Here is a 22,228-nt window from a genome sequence, read left to right as displayed (position 1 = left end):
AGATTGCTATTAAGTCTTTCATCTTTTAGGGTGGGTTTCAGGTTTCTGTTCATTAATATGTAAATCCCAGAACTTCTTTTAATTCACATTGTCAAGATAATGTAAGATTTTATTTTAAAATAGGTGACATCTCAGCTCAGACAATGCATTAAAGGTCTAGATTAAAGTAGTGCTGGAAAAGCACAGCAGGTCAGGCAGCATCTGAGGAGCAGGAAAATTGACGTTTCGGGCAAAAGCCCTTCATCAGGAATGGAGGCACGGAGCCTCCAGGGTGGATTGAAGGGTTCTGAGGCGGAAGATGAGGCATTATTCCTCCAGGTGTTGGGAGGTGAGGGAGCGGCGGTGAAGGAGGCCCAGGACCTGCATGTCCTGGGCAGAGTGGGAGGGGGAGTTGAAATGTTGGGCCACAGGGTGGTGGAGTTGATTGGTGCGGGTGTCCCAGAGATGTTCCCTAAAGCGCTCTGTGAGGAGGCATCCAGTCTCCCCAATGTAGAGGAGACTGCATCGGGAGCAACGGATACAATAAATGACATTGATGGATGTGCAGGTGAAACTTTGATGGATGTGAAAAGCTCCTTTGGGGCCTTGGATGGAGGGGAGGGAGGAGGTGTGGGCGCAGGTTTTGTAATCCTGCAGTGGCAGGGATTGGTGCCAGGACGGGAGGGTGGGTTGTTGGGGTGTGTGGACCTGACCAGGTAGTCACTGAGGGAACTGTCTTTGCGAAAAGCGGAAAGGGTTGGGGAGGGAAATATATCTCTGGTGGTGGAAATGTCGGCGGATGATGTGGTTTATGCAAAGGGTGGTAGGGTGGAAGGTGAGGACCAGGGGGGGTTCTGTCCTTGTTGCGGTTGGAGGGGTTGGGTCTGAGGGCGGAGGTGCGGGATGTGGATGAGATGTGTTGGAGGGCATCTTCAACCACGTGGGAAGGGAAATTGCGGTCTCTAAAGAAGGAGGCCATCTGGTGTGTTCTGTGGTGGAACTGGTCCTCCTGGGAGCAGATACGGCAGAAGAAAGGAATTGGGAATATGGTATGGCATTTTTGCAGGAGGTAGGGTGGGAAGAGGTGTAATCCAGGTAGCTGTGGGAGTCAGTGGGTTTGTAAAAAATGTCAGTGTTAAGTGGGTCGTCACTAATGGAGATGGAGAGGTCCAGGAAGGGGCGGGAAGTGTCAGAGATGGTCCAGGTGAATTTAAGGTTGGGGTGGAATGTGTTGGTGAAGTTGATGAACTGCTCAACCTCCTTGTGGGAGCATGAGGTGGCGCTGATGCAGTCATCAACATGGCGGAGGAAGAGGTGGGGAGCGTGCCAGTGTAACTACGGAAGATTGACTATTCTATGTAGCCGACAAAGAGACAGGCACAGCTGGGGCCCATGCGGGTGCCCATGGCTACCAACTCTGGTCTGGAGGAAGGGGGAGGATTCAAAGGAAAAATTGTTAAGGGTGAGGACCAGTTCAGCCAAACGAATAAGAGTGTCAGTGGAAGGGTACTTGTTGGGGACATTGGGAGAGGATGAAACGCAGGGCTCGGAGGCCCTGGTCATGGCGGATGGAGGTGTAGAGGGATTGGATGTCCATGGTGAAGATGAGGCATTGGGGGCCAGGGAAATGGAAGTCTTGGAGGAAGTGGATGGCGTGGGTGGTGTCTCGAACGTATGTGGGGAGTTCCTGGAGTAGAGGGGATAGGACAGTATAGAGTAGGTGGAGAGGAGTTCGGGGGGGCAGGAGCATACTGAGACAATGGGTCAGCCAGGGATGTTAGGCTTGTGGATCTTGGGAAGGAGGTAGAATCGGGCAGTGCGGGGTTCCCGGACTACGAGGTTGGAAGCTGTGGGTGGGAGATCTCCTGAGGTGATGAGATTCTGTATACTAAGATCTGGGAGACACTACCACGGCACCACAAGAATCCGATTCTGTTGTGGAATATGTAAAAACACCCCCTGTCAGTCAGCCGTGAAGTGAGTCATGTGACAATTTACGACCATGATGTGAGGAATGTACTGATAATCAAGACCCACTATTCCATCAGTCATACCAGTTTTCTAATCCAAACTACCATAAGCATGTTATTCAGTTTTCTGGCAGCCTGGAGCCCCAGTGTATATTGTGCTACTGACCTCACCCTCTGTTTTACTTGCCCCTACCAGCTCACCCACCTGACACCCCACCTCCAACATCTCATCCACAAGATACCCAGTCCCCAGCACCATACCCAGAAGTTGAGCATCAGTCTGCACCATGAGTAACAAGTGTTGTCCTGGGATGAGAAACTAATGTCCAAACTAGTGATTGGTACCATTATAGCATCTCAATGAACTCATCCCATGTCAAGCCAAGGTTTAATCATAACTCTGATTTGATTAAACCTTGGCTTGACATGGGATGAGTTCATTGGAATTCCAGCTACCTGTGAAATGTGAGTTTAATGCCGGATAAAGTAACTATTTTCAACACAACCTTCTTTCATTCCTCTTCATGACCATTCACTCACTGGGGATATGATGTCACAGTAGTTATGTTGCCAAGTTTATAATCTAGAGTCTTGAATTATTGCTTTGAAGAGTTTCCCACATCTTACGACACAGAAAAGGGAGTCTCATAAATAGAACCTTACGGAAAGTGAAGGCAAGCAAGAAGTACAGATAGAAACAAAGAGGAAAGAGACACTGCTGAATTTTTCAGGGATTCATTACAGTGTGAGAGACAGACTGTTGTAAAGAACAGATGTATCAGTATTAAAGAGTGAAAGCCTGGTGAATGTTTTAGATGTTGCTTCGTTGGCAGAATAATCTTCATTTTGGCACTGCATGCCTATTTCATTAGTAAAGGTATGTTCTCCAGTGGTTGAGACAAATCTTTCATTTCTGGTGCATTCAAAACCTCCAATCATATTGGTGGATATTGCATTTGAACCACACAGATCTGTCTTACACTCGTCAATATCTGGAATACAAAATAACCATGAATCTCCCTGGCCACCTTCATGTACTGATCATCTGCTGGAAGCTTCCGCCTAAACTTTTGTTTGATCTCTGTCTCCCTGTTTCATGGATAGTGTGACTTTCCCTCCAAGAGATTGTTTTGCCTCATAGAGTCACAAAGTCATGGAGATGTACAGCGTGGAAAGAGACCCTTCGGTCCAACCTGTCCATGCTGACCAGATATCCCATCCAATCTAGTCCCACCTGCCAGTAGCTGGCCATATTCCCCTCAAACTCTTTCTATTAATATACACATCCAAATGCCTTTTAAATGTTGCAATTGCACAACCCTCCACCACTTCCTCTGGCACCTCATTCCATACACATACCACCCTCTGCATGAAAAAGTTGCCCCTTAGGTCTCTTTTATATCTTCCCCCTCTCACCCTAAACCCATGCCCTCTAGTTCTGGACTTCCCGACCCCAGGGAAAAGACTTTGTCTATTTACCCTATCCATACCGCTCATGACTTTGTAAACCTCTATAAGGTCACCCCTCAGCCTCCGATGTTCGACGGAAAACAGCCCCAGCTGTTCAGCCTCTCCTTGTAGCTTAAATCTTCCACCCTGGCAACATCCTTGTAAATCTTTTATGAACCCTTTCACGTTTCTCAACATCTTTCTGATAGAAAGGAAACCAGAATTGCACGCAGTATTCCAACTGTGGCCTCACCAATGTCCTGTACAGCCACAACATGACCTCCCAACTCCTGTACTTAATACTCTGACCAATAAAAGAAAGCGTACCAAACACCTTCTTCACTATCCTATCTACCTGCGACTCCACTTTCAAGGAGCTATGAATCTGCACTCCAAGGTTTCTTTGTTCAGCAACACCTTCCAGGAACTTTACGATTAAGTGTATATAAGTCCTGCTCAGATTCGCTTTCCCAAAATACAGCACCTTGCATTTATCTGCATTAAACTCCATTTGCCACTTCTCAGCCCATTGGCTCATCTGAACAAGATCCCACTGTATTTCTGAGGTAACCTATTTCGCTGTCCACTACACCTCCAATTTTGGTGTCATCTGCAAACTTACTAATTATACCTCTTATGCTCACATCCAAATCATTTATATAAATGACAAAAAGTAGAGGACCCAGCACTGATCCTTGTGGCTTCTACCTATGAACCAGTTCTGTATTCAAATTTACCTGATGCAGAAATCTTATTATCTCTCATACCAAAAATAAAATTGGCATAGATGTTGTGATATTGAAGAACCCATTACACATTTATTACAACTAACTGTTGTGTGGAAACATTACATTCCTCAGACACAGGACTGTCTGGGCCAAAATTATGCTGTTGCCTTATTGCAGGGGAGAATGGTTGTAATAGAGTGTCATGCATCATATGACCAATGGTAAGTGGCATTTTGAGATCTTCATACCATCAGATAAAATGCTATGATGCAGTGATGATGTCATAAGCATTTCTTTGAACGTTCTCTTGACTGGTAAAACACATCACAGCAGTAGCTCAATTTGGAGAGAACAAAAACTCAGAAGTTGAACACCGGTCTACACTATGAGCAGCAAGTGTTGTGCTGGTTTGAGACACTAAAACTCCAAACCAATGACTCTGTAACATTCATATCAGCTCAATGAATTCAACCAATGTCAAGCCATGGATTAATTGGATCAAATAGTATGTTAGCTGCACATGAAATGTCAAATTAATGCTGGATTCAGTCATTATTTTTGAGTATTATGTCCATTTGACTCCCTCCATGATCATTCACTGACTGGAGATACCATGTCACAATGGTTATGCTACCAAGTTTATAACCCAGAGTCTTGAATTAATGCTCTGAAGATGTGAGTTTCCTTCATGTTGCTAAATAGAAAAGGGAGTCTCATAAATGAGAATCTTACAGAAGTTGTAGCAAGTCAGGATGTATCAGTACAAAAAAAGAAGAAAGAGCCACAGCCCACTTATTACGGTGTGTGAGATCCATCTGTTGTAAAGACAGATCGATCAGTATTAAAAAGTGAAAGTCTGGCGAACGTTCAGATGTTGCTTCACAAGCAGAATAGTCTTTACCTTGGCACTGCGTGATAGCTTTATCAGTAAAGGTATGTTTTCCAGTGGTTGAGACAAATCCTTCATTACAGGTGCACACAAAATGGCCAAATGTGTTGGTGCATGTTGTATTTGAACCACACGGGTCTGTCACACACTCGTCAATATCTGGAATACAAAATAACCATGAATGTCGCTGACCAGCTCCATGTACTGATCATCTGCTGTAAGCTTCTGTCTAAACCTTTGCTTGATCTCTGTCTCCCTGTGTCATGGATGGTGTGAGTTTCCCTCCAAGAGATTGTTTTTCCTGATGCAGAAATCTTGTTATCTCCCATACCAAAAAAAAACTGGCACTGATGTTGTGGTGTTCTGGAATCCATCAGACATTTATTGCAACTAACTGTTGTGTGGAAACATTACATTCCTCAGACACAGGACTGTCTGGGCCAAAATTATGCTGCTCCCTTATTGCGGGGGAGAATGGTTCTAATAGAGTGTCATACATCAAATGACCTATGGTAAGAGGTGCTTGAGATCTTTGTACCATCAGATAAAATGCTGTAATGCAGTGATGATATCATATGCATTTCTCTGAAAGTTTTCCTAACTGGTAAAACACATCACAGCAGTAGCTCAATTTTAAGAGAATGAAAACTCAGAAGTTGAACAACGGTCTACACCATGCGCAGCATGTGTTGTGCTGGGTTGAGATACTAAAACTCCAAACCAGTGACTCTGTAACATCATAGCAGCTCAATGAATTCATCCAATGTCAAACCAAGGATTAATCAGATCAAAATAGTATGCTAACTACCCATGAGATGTCAAATTAATGCTGAATGAAGTCATTATTTTTGAGTATTATGTCCGTTTGACTTCCCGTCATGACCATTCACTGACTGGAGATACCATGTCACGATGGTTATGTTACCAAGTTTATTATCTGAGTCTTGAATTAATCCTCTGAAGATATGAGTTTCCTTCATGTTGCTAAATAGAAAAGGGAGTCCCATAAATAAGAATCTTACAGAAGTTGTAGCAAGTCAGGAAGTATAGTTACAAAACAAAGGAGAAGGAGCCACAGCCCACTCATTACGGTGTGAGATCCAGCTGTTGTAAAGAACAGATCTATCAGTATTTAAAAATGAAAGTCTGGCGAATGTTTCAGATGTTGCTTCACAAGCAGAATAGTCTTTACCTTGGCACTGCGTGACAGTTTTATCAGTAAACGTATGTTCTCCAGTGGTTGAGACAAATCCCTCATTACAGGTGCACACAAAATGGCCAAATTTGTTGGTGCATGTTGCATTTGGACCACATGGGTCTGTCTCACATTCGTCAATATCTGGAATAGAAAATAACCATGAATCTCCCTGGCCATCTTCATGTACTGATCATCTGCTACAAGCTTCTGTCTAAACACTTGTTTGATCTCTGTCTCCCTGTGTCATGGATGGTGTAATTTTCTCTCAAGAGATTGTTTTACCTGATGCAGAAATCTTGTTATCTCCCAGAGCAGAAAAAAACGACTTGCCGTGGATTTGAAGAATGCAACTAACATTTGTTACAACTAACTATTATGTGCAAACATTGCACACCGCCCTGTGTAGTGTTTTGTTGGGATGAGACACTAATGCGTCAAACCAATGATTCTGTCACATTATAACAGCTCAATGAACACATCCAATGTCAAGTTAAGGATTAATCAGATGAAAATAGTGTGCTAACTACTTGTGAAATGTCAAATTAATGCTGGCTTAAATAATTATTTTTCAATATTACTTTCATACCATGTCATAGTGTTTTATGTTACCAGGTTAATAATTCAGAGTGTTGAATTAATGCTCTGAAGGCATGAGTTTGCCACATGTTTTGATATAGAAAAAGTAGTCTCTGTAGAATCTTATAGAAGGTGAAGAAAATCAGGAAGTGTGAATACAAAACAAAGAAGACAGAATGACAGCTCAACTATTCTGGGATTCATTCTCTGCTAGGAGGCGGCTAGCATCCCCAATGTAGAGGAGACCACATCGGGAGCAACGGATACAATAAATGATATTGGTGGATATGCAGGTAAAACTTTGATGGATGTGGAAGGTTGTTGCAAGGAAGAGGTAAAAACAATGACTGCAGATGCTGGAAACCAGATTCTGGATTAGAGTGGTGCTGAAAAAGCACAGCAGTTCAGACAGCATCCAAGGAGCAGGAAAATCGATGTTTTGGGCAAAAGCCCTTCATCAGGAATAGAGGCAGAGTGCCGGAAGGGTGGAGAGAGAAATGAGAGGAGAGTGGGGGTGGGGAGAAAGTAGCTGGGGTGAGGTGGGGGGAGGGGAAATGAGGAAATTGGTGAAGTCCACATTGATGCCTGGGGTTGAAGTGTTCCGAGGCGGAAGATGAGGCATTCTTCCTCCAGGCGTCGGGTGGTGAGGGAGCGGCGGTGAAGGAGGCTCAGGACCTCCGTGTACTCAGCAGAGTGGGAGGGGGAGTTGAAATGTTGAACCACAGGACGGTGTGGTTGATTGGAGCAGATGTCCCAGACATGTTCCCTAAAGCGCTCTGCTAGGAGGCGGCTAGCATCCCCAATGTAGAGGAGACCACATCGGGAGCAACGGATACAATAAATGATATTGGTGGATATGCAAGTAAAACTTTGATGGATGTGGAAGGCTCCTTTAGGGCCATGGATGGAGGTGAGGGAGGAGGTGTGGGCGCAGGTTTTGCAATTCTGCGGTGGCAGGGGACGGTGCCAGGATGGGAGGGTGGGTTGTTGGGGGGCGTGAACCTGACCAGGTAGTCATAGACCAGGGAATGGTTCCACCCCTTTCAGCCTTCCGCAAAGATCGTTCCCTCCGTGACTACCTGGTCAGGTCCACGCCCCCAACAACCCACCCTCCTGTCCTGGCACCATCATTCCCTCAGTGACTACCTGGTCAGGTCCACGCTCCCTAACAACCCACTGTCCCGTCCTGGTACCTTCCTCTGCCACCGCAGGAATTGCAAAACCTGAGCCCACACCTCCTCCCTCACCTGCATCCAAGGCCCTAAAGGAGCCTTCCACATCCATCAAAGTTTTACCTGCACATTCACCAATATCATTTATTGTATCCGTTACTCCCGATGCCGTCTCCTCTACAATGGGGAGACTGGACACCTCCTAGCAGAGCGCTTTAGAGGACATCTCTGGGACATCTGCTCCAATCAACCACACCACCCTGTGGCCCAACATTTCAACTCCCCCTCCCACTCAGCCGAGAACATGGAGGTCCTGGGCCTCCTTCACACCACCCAATGCCTGGAGGAAGAACGCCTCATCTTCCGCCTCGGAACACTTCAACCCCAGAGCATCAATGTGGACTTCAACAGTTTCCTCATTTCCCCTCCCCTCACCTCACCCCAGTTCCAAAGTTCCAGCTCAGCACTGTCCCCATGACTTGTCCTATCTGCCTATCTTCCTTTCCACCTATCCACTCCACCCTCCTCTCCTCTCCTCCCCGATCTATCACCTTCATCCCCAGCCCCACTCACCTATTGTACTCTATGCTACTTTCTCCCCACCCCCACCCTCCACTCATTTATCTCTCCACTCTTCAGGCACTCTGCTTCTATTCCTGATGAAGAGCTTTTGCCCAAAACGTCAATTTTCCTGCTCCTTGGATGCTGTCTGAACTGCTGTGCTTTTCCAGCACCACTCTAAACCAGAATGTTCAAGGAACAGCTGTATCAGTGAAAGCCTAGTGAATATTTTAAATGTTGTTTTGCAACAAAATAGTCTTTACCTTGACACTGCATGAATAGGAGAAAGTGAGGACTGCAGATGTTGGAGATCAGCATCTGAAGAAGGGCTTATGCCCGAACCGTCGATTCTCCTGGTCCTTGGATGTTGCCTGACCTGCTGCGCTTTTCCAGCAACACATTTTCAGCATTGCATGAATAGTTTATCAATAGAGGTGCATGTTTCAGTGATCGAGACAAACCCTTCATTACAGGTGAAATAGAAATTACCTGGCAAATAGAACCACCCTGACCACCCTCATTTACTGATCATCTGCTGGAAGCTTCTGTCTAAACCATCTTTTGACCTCTGTCCCCCTGTGCCATCGCTGGTGTGGTTTCTGTCAAAAAGGAAATTCTTCATTTGCGGTTCAGTCTTCCTCAGAAAATGTTAAGCTACAGTCTTGTAGCACAGCAGACTATTTCATTCGAGTGTCACAGAATTATACAGTCCAGAAAAGGTCCTTTGGCTCATTGAATCTGCACTGTTGCAAATAACTTCATATTCATACTTGTCCCAGTTTCCAGCACTTGACACACAGTATTTTTTAAAGGCTGTGAGATTTCCTGCCTTAACCACCCTCACAGGGAATGCAAATGACATTCTCACCACACATTGGGTGAAAAAAGTATATCCCCAGATATACTCTAAACCTCATGCTTTTTGCTTTTAAATTATATCCCCTTGTTATCAATCCTTCAACTAAAGGGAATATCTGCTTTCTCCCTCACCTTCTCCATGTCCCCATAATGTGCACACTTATCAGGGTTAAGTTACATCTGTGATTGATCTGCCCATCTAATCAATCTGATGAATCCTCCTGTTACTTAATACCTTCTTCCTCACCCAGCCAACATTTCATTCGCAAACTTACTTACCCCCATACGTTGACTTGTATATCATTTATGCCACAAACAATAATGGACCCAGCATCAATCCATGTGGTATGACTCTGGACACTGGCCTCCAGCCTCCAGTCACACAAACAGTCTTCTACCACCACGCTCTGGCTCTTACCACAAAGCCAATGATCGCATGCAACTTACCAAGTTACCCTAGACCCTGTGTACGTTTGCTTTCCTTATCACTCTCTTGTGTAAGAGTTTGTCAAGAGCCTTGCTAGAATCCATATGCATCAAACTGCACTAACCTCATGTGCACACCTGATCATCTCACACCTGATCACACCTACCAATGTCCTCTAATTCCACACACAGGTCACCTCCTTGGTCCCTAATGGGCCGTAACCTTGCCCTGTCTATTCTCTTCCCCTTGATATACTGAGAATATCTTGGGATTCTGCCCAACCTACATTTCAGCCGAAAGGGAGTATGTTGGGCCTGTACTCTTACCAATTCGGTTTGGAATGACTCTACTGTTCTGCTGTAGATTTACCCAGAAATAATTTTACCCAGTTAACTTTGGTGACCTTCAAGTGATCCAAGGTAAGATGGAGTATTGATATAAAGGCCAGTCGGTCTAAACAGGAAAGTTAACTAGCCAGCATTCCCAGTGAGAGTGAATAGTGAGGGTAATTTGATACAATGGTTATGTCAGTGAGCTCATAATCCCATGTTCTGAGTGAATGTTCTGGAGGTATGAGTTGACATCCCAGCATGGCAAGCCACAATTACATGAAATAAATTGTGAAATGAAGTGCAGCAATGAGTTGCAGCGATCAACAAATGTTTGAGCTAAACTGGCAGATGACACCAAGGTAGGTAGCAAGGTATGTTGCAAAGGAGACAGACAAAGGTTCCAGACAGATGTAGATAGGGTGAGTGAGTGGAGAATAATCTCTCAGATGATGTACAATGTGGGAGTTCTTCACTTTGGGAGAAAGAATGAAAAGTAGAATGTTACTTAAATGGAGAATGACTGTGAAATTCTAAGGTGCAGAGGGATTTAGGTGTTCCAGGACACGAGTCACAAAACATTAGGAAGGGATAGTTGTAGCATTTCTTTTAGATTACATTACGGAAACAGGCCCTTCAGCCCAACAAGTCCACACCGACCCGCCGAAGCACAACCCACCCATACCCTTACACCTAATACTACGGGCAATTTAGCATGGCCAATTCACCTGACCTGCACATCTTTGGACTGTGGGAGAAAACCGGAGCACCCAGAGGAAACCCACGCAGGCACGGGGAGAATGTGCAAACTCCACACAGTCAGTCGCCTGAGGCGGGAATTGAACCCGGGTCTCTGGCGCAGTGAGGCAGCAGTGCTAACCACTGTGCCACCATGCCGCTTTCATTAAGAAAGCTCATGGAATGTTATCCTTCAATCTAAGAGGAATTGAAAATAAAAGTCAGGATGTTATATATTCCTTGTATAGGGCATTGCTGAGACCACATCTTGATACAGTGTGCAGTTTTGTTCACTTTATTTAAGGAAGGATGTAAATACACTGGAGGTGGTTCAGAGGAGGTTTACCAGATTGAATCCTGGAGTGAATGTATTATCTTATGAGGATCGTTTGGACAGAGTGAGCTTGTTTTTGCTGGAATTTAGAAGAATGAGGGGTAACTTGATGAAAGTGTCAAAGATCTTGAATAATCTTAACCAGGTCAACGTGGAAAGTATGTTTCCTCTTGTGTGTGAATCCAGAACCAAGTGACACTGTTTTAAAATTCAAGATTCCCCTTTTGAGGACAGAGATGAGGAGATATGTTTTTTCTCAGAGGATCGTGTAAGTTCTGAACTCTCTGCCTCAGAAGGCGGTGGGGGCAGGGTTATTGAATATTTTTAAGGTGGAGGTGGAGAGATTCTTGTTAGGCCGAGGGGTCAAAGCTTATTGGGGTAGGTGGGAATGAGAAACTCGGAACAGAAACAGATCAGCCATGATCTTATTGAAAGGCAGAGCAGGCTTGAGGGTCTGAATGGTCTACGTCCGCTCCATTCCATATGTTTGTTTATTTGCATAAATCAAGTAATGGAGCCGGATTGTCAACATTTACATCCAAGTCCAATAGAGCAGCTTCACAATAAAAGTGCTGGAAAAACAGTTAGAGCCCATACACACTTTCAACTTTTATCAAAACAGGTCTGCAATGTATCTAGCTTCTTTACCTCGGCAGTGTGTCATGGTGGTAAAGTTAGTTTCTCCTGATTCGATGGCGTATCCTTTCTTACAGGTACAGTAGAAACTCCCGAGGGTATTGTGACATTCTGTGTTGGTACCGCACAGGGCCCATGATTCAGCTTCGGTTTCACCACACTCATTGTCATCTGGAAATATGATGAACAGGGTTAATAGATTGATTTTACCTTTTGGGAATTGAAGGGTTTCATGAAAACCAATGGATTTTTCTCTCTGTTGGTGTTCAAGAGGGAATTAGCATTTCTGAACTGATATTGCTGTAAGGTATAGATATAATTAGATATAATTTAAGTCCTCCCTCTGAACTGTATCTCAGCTGGGAATGCTACAAGGACCGAGGAACATGTTGAATTGATGTTGTACGTTCTGAATATTACAGACCTTTAACATTCATCTTGTGGTATGACCATTGCTGACATTCATTGGCCAGTGCCAAATGCTCTCAAGGAAGTGATGCTGAGTCTTTGTTTTAAATCATTTCAGTCTGATGATGACAGTGACGGTACAGCACAGTTAGGTACTCAGGCAGACCCAGAGGTTTGACTCAGTTTGGGAAGCCCTGTACTTCAGGGAAGGAAATTTAGTGCTTACTTAGTATGGCCTACGTGTGACTCCATAGTGATTAACTCCTAACTGTCCAGTGAAGCCACTTATGAAGCTATTCAGCCACTGTAGAGTTGAAGCTGAAAATGTGTTGCTGGAAAAGCGCAGCAGGCCAGGCAGTATCCAAGGAGCAGGAGAATCGACGTTTCGGGCATGAGCCCTGAAGATTCTCCTGCTCCTTGGATGCTGCCTGACCTGCTGCGCTTTTCCAGCAACACATTTTCAGCTCTGATCTCCAGCATCTGCAGTCCTCACTTTCTCCACTGTAGAGTTGAAGTCATACTCAAGGAATTGTAGCTTTCAGACCATGTCCCAGAGAGCACCACCATCATCATCTCTGGGTATGTCCTGTCCCATTGGCAGGAAAGGCCCAGCAGTGTTGGCAGGACAGTGGTACACAGTCAGGATGGAATTGTCCTGGGAGCCCTCAACATTGACTCCAGACCAGATTTAGGCACCAGATGAAGATCAATCCCACCCCCCCTCCCCCCACCTCTGTCTGTTGAATCAGTAAACCTTCATATTAAACACCACTTAGAGGAAGCACTGAGGGTGACAAAGGCACAGAATGCTCTCTGGGTGGGGTCTCTCAGAACATCACTACAAAAGGTAACAGTGTATCATTTGCAACAATCTTCACCAGGAAGATCCATCTCACCTTTCTCTGGACGTCCTCAGCATCACTTTAATCTTTAGCCCATTCGATTCACATAATATCAAAATGTTGAAGACAGTGTATACTTGAAATGCTATGGGCCCTGACAACATTCAGCCAACAGTAACAAAGACATGTGTTCCAAATCATAATGTGCGCCTAGCCAAGCTGTTTCAGCACAGGTATAACACTGGTATCTACCTGACATTGTGGAAAGTTGTCAGATATATCGTGTCTACAAAAACCAGGAAAACTCCAACCAATCCAATCATGGCCCTATCAATTGGGATATACTCTCTGCTGGAAAAGCACAAAGGTCAGGCAGCATCAGAGAAGCAGGGGAATCGACGTTTCAGGCATAAGCCCTTCATTTTTCTGCTCTTCAGATGCTGCCTTGCCTGCTGTGCTTTTCCAGTACTACACTCTTGGCTGTGATCTCCAGCATCTGCAGTCCTCATTTTCTCCTAAACTCTCTGCTGGCACATAGGAAAATGGTTGTGGTTGTTGGAAGTTAGTCATCTCAGCTCCGGGACATCTCAGTAGGTGTTCCTCCAAGCCAGCCACCCTCAGCTGCTTCATCAATGGCCTTCCCTCCATCATAAGCTCATGCTGAGGTTTGCTGATGATTGCACAATATTCAGCATCATTCTTGACTCCTCAGGTATTGAAGCTGCTCATGAGGCTTGGGCTCTTAAGTGGTAATTAACCTTCGCATCACACAAATGCCAGGAAATGACCATCTCCAACAAGACAGAATCTAACCCACTTCCCTTGACATTCAATGGCATCATCATAATCGCTGCATGCTACCATCAGCATCTTGGGAGTTACCATTAACCATAAACGGAACTGGATTAACCACAAAAATACCATGGATACAAGAGGAGGTCACAAGCTGGGAATTCTGTGATACGTAACTCACCTCCTGTGTCTCCAAAATCTGCCCACCATCAGACACAAGTAAGGGATTTAGTGGAATACCCTCCACTTGCCTCGATCAGTGCAGTTCAAGTAGTTCAATACCACTTGATTGATAACTGCTCTACCTCCTTCAACTTTCACTCTATTCGCCACAGTTGCATTGTGCCAGAAAAAGCACTGCAGCAACGCACTCAGCCTCCTCAGATAGCACCCTTCAAACCCACAACCACTTCCATCTAGAAGGACAAAGGCAGCAGACAAATGAGGACAGCACCACCTTTAAGTAGCCCTTGTTGCAGCTGCCACACAGTGTGTTTGACTCTTATATCTCGCAAAGACACTGTGAATTGATTCTTAATGATAATAAATGATGCTATTTATTTATTTAACACAGTTAGTACTAACAACAAAATACGCTATAAAGTGACAATTTACCCTATAAACCTAATCACCTACCTTGTAATTTAACTTAACTCTGGATGATCATATACATTACACTACATCTACCATTACACTACATCTCGGCCTTGATCCACGTGGCAATGATTATCTTGTCTTCTTCTCCCGGTGGTCCCAGGGGTATCTTCTCTTCACAGTGGTTGGTCTCAACGTACTGCTCCTGAGGGTGGTGTTTCTGCGATTCTTATACTTAGCAGTTGTTCCAGTCATTTTGGAAGGGTCTTTAATGGCCTCCAATAGATCGATCAGGGCTTGATCATCCTGATTGATTGGACCCAACCAGGCATTGACATGTTGATGGTAAGGTGGTCCTTGTGCATTCATTTCTGGAGGTGTTAAGTGCATATAGGTCAGGTAGCCCTCTTCAAATAAGGCTGCAAAGTGCCGCTGTGTCTGATAAACAACTCAAGATTCCGATTGTCCTGGGAATGACATTCAGGTTGATTCTAATTTAAAGATTTGAGTATATATTGTATTGTCTGCAGCTGCTCGGTCAATTACATACTGTCTGTCTGTAGCTGCAGTCTCTCTGGATTCTCCAGCATGTTTATTACCATAGTCACTTTGGTCAAGGATTGTCTCAATTTCCCAGCATGCCTCACTTATTTTCCATGTTTCATAAATCCGTCATAAATTCATCATTTTGAGCGGCCCATCCAGCCACACGCTATAAGGCCCTCAGTATCCTGACTAGGAAATACATCTCTGTTCCTTCAGTGTTGCTGGGTCAAGATCCATTGCACTGCAATGGTTTATGAAGGCTTCTCACTACCATGCCTTCCAAGTAGAGAGATGGGTAATAAATGCTGACCCTGCCAGCGATACCCTCAGCCTGTGAATGAATATAAAAAAAATCTCTCCTCATGCTGCCCCAACACTGCACCCATGTCTTAATACTTGCAGTGTGCAACTCCTTGGGAAACTGGGGTTGAGCTAAAAGATTAAATCTCATTCATTGAAGGAATGAGCTTGAGGAGCTGAATGGTCTGCCTATTCCCTGGCATTGGAAAGAAGCCACTGGAGAAAGAACACACACATTTTAAAACAGTATCACTGTTTGCAAACAATAAACTTTTCTCAATTGGCTAGAGAGGTTTATGTTTAAAACATGAAAGAGGGAATTCCTTTTCGAGTCAGTGGCACAAATCCCATCATTGGTGCTGCCATTTTCATTGGTTCCTCTGCTTGGAGGCTTCTAACCCAGAGCTACTTGTCAGTGGTGGGGCACTACCCACTGCACCACAGGGACTTCCCTGACAAGAGATCAGGAATGTCTTTATTCCACTCAGCAAAATGACCCACCTTACACTTCACCAAATGTCACTCCGAAAGTTTGTTTATAGAATGGAACATTGAATAAGTGGTCCACATTATGTACTGTACACCTCCAATTTACGACCAGGTAGAAGTTTTTAATGTCATAATTCCACCTTAAGCATTTCTCAAATTGAGATTAAAAGTCTTCCTGCTGTCTAGTGGCCATTATTGGATATATATCAGAGGCAGAAAGGAGCAGAAACTATTCTTCATGCATGTGACTCACCAAAGCATGTCATATTTTTTCCAAGATAGAATCCTCTGCCACAGGTTCTGGCTTTGGTTTTCCATGAGTTCCATCCATTGCTAAAGCAGATCACTGGGAGGAAAATAAAACGTCACTTACTTGAAAAAATATTCACATCAAATTCCATTTACGCACCACCTTTTTGCTTGTTAGTCTCTATTGACTCATTCTCGGGCTCTCTGAATCTCTTTCAACCCTGTAAACACATGCAATCTGTAATCCCCCAACATGTAATAATTGAACATCTCCATATTCTTACACTGTCCCCTCAGTGACTGTACTGAGGGGAGTCTAAACACTTAGCTCTTCAATTCCTTCCCTAAATCTATCTCTCCTGCTTTAACAAACTGCTTAAAAGCTACTCCTGTGGTCAAACATTTAGTCACTTGTTTTTATGTTCATTTTGGATCTCAGTGTCAATTTTACTTTGATTGCTCTGCTGTTGTCGCATAATGAAGATTGATATAATATTGAGATGTATATAGTGATGTAACAGAAACACCTACAGTCACAATTAAGTGGCTGTGAAGAAAGGATGAAACAGCCTGTACTAGTGAGTGATGTTACAGAGAACAGTGTGAGGTACAATAGAGTGAATAAGAGATTTGAAGAATTTATTAGATCAGACAGTAGCCACACAGAGGTAAGGCCACAGAGCACCAGAAGGATCGAGGATAGCCATTGGTTCAATCTGCAGATTAGGAACCAAAGCCACAAGCGTTATGGCAAGACAGGTTACCTGTGAAGTATCTTGGGACATCTCATTCTGTCAAGGGTGCGATATATTCACAAGTTGGTGTTGTACGTGGGTTTGAACTACTCATTGATCAGCTCCTTTCATTTGGACACAGAAAATCTTAAAATCATAAACGCTAAAGTTTCAGACTTTCTTTCAACTTGTCAGCATCAGACATTCTCATCACAGAATCACAAAAGTTTTGTGTTTCTGTGATGAGAAATAGAGACCATTCGGCCCATCATGCCTTCACTGGCTTTTCAAATGAGCATTACTCCCTGGTGTCAATCTCTCCTGTTTTTTCCCAACATCCTTGCACCTATTTCTATTCAACTATTCGTCTAATGCCCTCAATTGAACCTGCCTCCATTACACTTCATGGCAATGCAATCCATACCTTAACTAACTATTACCAAACAAAGTGTCTTATCACAAGTTGTGTGGATTTGCTGTCCACTGGCCCTTATAATGTGCCACAAACCCAGTTGTAGAAGACATACTCCAATATTCTAATGTTACAGTCCGTTTCTCACAGTGGCTGAAGAATTTGGGACTCCTCCTGAAGAACTTCGCTACCAAATTTTAAGGAAAACTCAATGAATTGTTCACAAAGATTAAACTGTTGACTTAACTGAAGCCAAGCAGGATGAGAAGCTTGACCAATTCGGAGAGAATTTATGGATATTATCGTAGCTTCAGACAGATGAAGGCTGATACATTCTTTTTGTGATTAGATTCCCCACAGTATGGAAACAGGCTCTTCAGCCCAACAAGTCCACACCGACCCTCCGAAGAGTAATCCACCCTGACCCATTCTCCTCCCCTATATTTGCCCCTGACTAATGCACCTATCACTGTGGGCAATTTAGCATGGCCAACTCACCTGACCTGCACATCTTTCGATTGGGGGAGAAAACCAGAGCACCCGGAGGAAACCCACGTAGACACAGGGAGAACGTGCAAACTCCACAGAGACAGTCGCCCGAGGTGGGAATCAAACCTTGGTCCCTGGAGCCATAAGGCAGCAGTGCTAACCACATTTGATGAACCCTCCCAGAGACAGATGTAATTGCATTGGAGGCAGTTCACAGAACGTTCACGAGATTAATCCAAGAGATGAAAGATTTGTCTTATTAGGACATATGGAGGAGATCAGGTCTATACACATGAGAATTTAGGGGAATGAGATGTTAAAAGGGATAGAATGGATATGCTCCTTGTGGGCCAATCTAGTCTGAGAGGCTGTGGTTTTAGACAAAAGGGTGGCAGATTTAAAATAGAGTTCAGGAGGAATTCCTTCTCTCAGGGATCATGAATCTGTGGGATGTATAACCCAGATGGATAGCAGGACACTGAATAAATTTAAGGAGACAATAGATTTTCAATTAGTAATGGGTTGAAGGTTCATGGGGAGTGAGCAGGAAAGTGGAGTGGGGCTGAGATGAGAACAACTATGATTGTAATTAACTAGCAAATCAGGCTTGAGGGGCTGAATTGTCTACTCCTCCTAGTTACTATATTTCTAGATGAGGAGAAGAGCTAAAGACAACCACCAGGCCATATCTTGTAACATCTGTTTCACACATTAGCAAACTGAACATGAAAAGAGCCTCTTGGTAAGTTCTGGAAGACAGACCAGATGCAGAGCCCAAGATAAGCTAGCAACAAAGAACCACTGACCGTCTTCCAAAGACAAATTGTTCATTGAGTTTCAGGTCGTCATTTGCAATGCAAGCAGTTGTGCTGTAATGTCAAAACAAAGACCAATGGGGGATGATTTTGATCTTAGAACATAGAACAGCGTAGTACAGGCCCTTTGGCGCTTGATGTTGCACCGACCTAAGAAACCAATATAAGTCTTTAACACTTCCACATCCTTCCTATAATGTGGCAACCAGAACTGTATGCAATACTCCAAGTGCAGCCGCACCAGAGTTCTCTGTATAGCTGCAATACGTCCTCATGGCTCCTAAACTCAATCCCTCTATAATTAAAAGCTAACACATCTTACACCTTCTTAGCAACCCTATCAACCTGGGTGGCAAATTTCAGGGATCAATGCACACGAACACTGAGATCTCTTTGGTCATTCACACGACCAATAATCTTATTATTAGCCCAGTACTCTATCTTCCTGTTACACCATCCAAAGTAAATCACCTCACACTTCTCCACATTAAACTCCATTTTCCACCTCTCAGCCAGCTCTGCAGCTTATTAATGTCCCTCTGTAACTTGCAACATCCTTCCGCACAGTCCACAACTCCACCGACTTTGGTGTCATCCGCGAATTTACTCATTCATCCTTCTACTCCCACATCCAGGTCATTAATGAAAGTGACAAACAGCAGTGGCCTCAAAACTAATCCTTGCAGTACACTACTAGTAACTGAACTCCACGATGACCATTTCCCATGAATCACCACCCTCTGACTTCTTACAGCTTATCAGTTTCTGATCCAAACTGCTAAATCACCCTCAATCCCATGCCTCCGTATTTTCTGCAACAGACTACCGAGGGGAACCCTATCAAACATTTTACTGAAATCTATGTCATAGAGTCATAGAGATGTACAGCATGGAAACAGACCCTTCGGTCCAACTCATCCATGCCCACCAGATATCCCAACCCAATCTAGTCCCACCTGCCAGCATCCGGCCCATATCTCTCCATACCCTTCCTATTCATATACCCATCCAAATGCCTCTTAAATGTTGCAATTGTACCAGCCTCCACCATTTCACTCCATACACGTACCATCCTCTGTGTGAAAAAGTTGCCCCTTAGGTCTCTTTTATATCTTTCCCCTCTCACTCTAAACCTATGCCCTCTAGTTCTGGACTCACTGACCCCAGGGAAAAGACTTTGCCTATTTACCCTATCCATGCCCCTCATAATTTTCTAGACCTCTATAAAGTCATCCCTCAGCCTCTGACGACACCACATCCACCCTCATCCATCAGTTTGGCTACCTTCTCATAGAACTCAATTAGGTTTGTAAGGCACAACCTACCCTTCACAAAATCATGTTGACGATCCCTAATCAAATTATTCCTTTCTCGGTTATTGTAAATCCTATCTCTTATAATCCTTTCCAATACTTTACCCTCAACTGAATTAAGGCTCACTGGTGTATAATTACCAAGGTTGTCTTAACTCCCTTTTTTTGAACAAGAGGACAACATTTGCTATCTGCCAGTCTTCTGGCACTATTCCTGTAGACATTGACAATATAAAGAGCAAAGCCAAAGTAAATGACATGTGTGGAAGTGCAGGTGAAACTTTGATGGATGTGGAAGGCTCCTTTGGGGCCTTGGACGGAGGTGAGGGGGGAGTTGTGGGCACAGGTTTTGCAATTCAGTGGAATTTTTGGATCCAGTGACCCTTGCTCAGTGCAAAAACTCAACTGGTTCAACAAGCCAGCCCTATCCTCGAGATATCTGGACCACCAGGAGAAGATAATTTATTGCCTTGCTGCTGACTCTTAATCACTCCTCCATCCATGGCCATCCCTATAGCCATATGTTTCATGTGAGAAGAACACCTTCCCACACACTGGGATCTATATGAGGAAATCAATGACCCAGCACATCTCTCTGGCTGACTGAGATTTACAAACTTCGTCTGGGGGGTTATATAGTCAAAGCAATATCTCAAAGTAATTTCTCTTCCAGACAATAATCAGCCCTACACCCTCAAAAATAGCAAGGTTCAGCATCCATTCTGAGGAAGGGTCACTCCATCAGAAACATTAACTCTGATTTCTCTCCATAAATGCTAACAGACCCGCTGAGTTTTTCCAGCAATCTCTATTTTCGTGGTAGCTACTAATGTATTTCAGACATACAGTGAGATTTAGATTGAACCTCTCGAAATTCATTTCACACACAGAAGCTAGAACACAAAGGGCAGTACATGTGGACTGACTTTGCACCCTGCTGTCTGAGAAAATGGAACAGTGTCAAGTGCCTCCCCCCTCCCCATATCTCTGGATTAGACGGAGATGAAAATGATTCATGAGATCGATATGAAGCTTACAAAGCTTACAAGTGTTTCAGTGCTCTTCTAATATTTATTTTTCCAGCAATGGTTATAACGATTTGAGTGACTTTCCCTGCTCACATTACTGTTAGTGGTTGTCATGCGTGTATTTAACTGCTGCTGGTTGTAATCTTTGCTGTTCCATCAGTATTGCACTGGGCAGTTTTTGCTCAAGTTTCACTGAATTAAGTCAGAATCCATAGCATAGAAAGAAGTCATTTATCAAGACTGGCATTTATGCTCCAAATTGGAATATGGTGTACAGTTCTGGACACCACCCCAAAAGGATGTGAAGGCTTTGGCAAAGGCACAGAAAAGGTTAACCAAGATGTTGCCTGATTCCGAGGTTATTAGGTTTGAGGAGAGATTGGACAAACTTGGCTAGTTGTCACTTGAATGTTGACGCATGAGGAATGATCCGATAGAAGTTAATAAAATTATGAGAAGTATGGATTGATTTGATAGAGTCTTTGTGCTAGAACTGTCAATTACAAAGGGATATCGGTTTAAGGTAAAAAGGGGAAAGTTTAAAGGTGATGTGGGAGGCAAGTTTTTTTAAAGGGTGGTAAGTGCCTGGAATGTGCTGCCAGAAGAGATGGTGGAAGCAGATAGTTAGCAATGTTTAAGAGGCATCTTGGCAAATATGTGAATAGACAGGGAATAGAGGGACACAGACTACATGGGGTAAAGGTTTTTAGTTTAAAAAGGCATAATGTGTTGGCACAGCCTTGGTGGGCTGAATGACCGGATCCTGTGCTGGACTGTTCTTTGTTCTCTTAGTTCTTTGTAAATTCATCACCTCCAAACTTCTTACACAGTTGTACTTCTAACACTAAATGCACATTTTATCCCAGGAATGAAGAGAACTGAACTGAAACACACATTAGCATTCCTGGCTGGACATCCATTCCTTTAAGTTTTGCATTCAGTACAGTTTCTGTTATAGTATAAATTAGCATAAAAATAGCTAGACAGCTAACCCCATCTGATCCCTTGTACTCACCCAGGATTAGATACGATGTTCCTAATCTCATGAGTTTTCAACCTCAGTGTCACCAGAGGAAATGCTTCAGCAGAGCTCTCTCATGCACTGAGTGAGTCTGAGCACAACCTCATCTACATGAGCAGCTGCTGCACTGAGGGATTTTCCATCATACACTGCAAAAGGAACTTTGTCGTGAAACAAAACATTATCTTTCACATCGACAGTCATAGTTAATTTTTCAAATACATCAGTGTGTTAGCAAGTGCTGAGTGGTTAGCTCTGCTCAAAAGAGTGTGGTGCTAGAAAAGCATAACCGGTCAGACAGCATCCGAGGAGCATAAGCCCTTCATCAGGTTTATGCTAGAAACATTGATTC

The 22,228-nt window shown here is 43.9% G+C and overlaps 1 protein-coding gene across 7 annotated transcripts in view; it reads right to left on the bottom strand.

The window, feature by feature from the left end:
- The window catches only part of LOC122552182 (adhesion G protein-coupled receptor E3-like), an 82,628-nt gene extending 60,673 nt beyond the window's left edge, over window positions 1-21,955 (bottom strand). For all 7 annotated transcript variants that reach the window (XM_043694760.1, XM_043694761.1, XM_043694764.1 and 4 more), the window contains exons 1-5: window positions 21,871-21,955; window positions 16,069-16,161; window positions 11,857-12,015; window positions 6,208-6,354; window positions 5,028-5,174 (exon numbers count right to left, since the gene is read on the bottom strand). In XM_043694760.1, coding sequence (XP_043550695.1) covers window positions 5,028-5,174; window positions 6,208-6,354; window positions 11,857-12,015; window positions 16,069-16,161; window positions 21,871-21,901 — 577 coding nt within the window. In that variant the 5' untranslated portion in view covers window positions 21,902-21,955. The remainder of the gene's footprint in view (window positions 1-5,027; window positions 5,175-6,207; window positions 6,355-11,856; window positions 12,016-16,068; window positions 16,162-21,870) is intronic.
- Window positions 21,956-22,228: the final 273 nt, after the last annotated feature.

This window comes from Chiloscyllium plagiosum, chromosome 8, assembly GCF_004010195.1.
Source record: "Chiloscyllium plagiosum isolate BGI_BamShark_2017 chromosome 8, ASM401019v2, whole genome shotgun sequence".
Lineage (NCBI taxonomy): Eukaryota > Metazoa > Chordata > Chondrichthyes > Orectolobiformes > Hemiscylliidae > Chiloscyllium > Chiloscyllium plagiosum.
The sequence above is the reverse complement of the archived record's forward strand: the minus strand, read 5'-3'. Positions and strand labels throughout refer to the sequence as shown.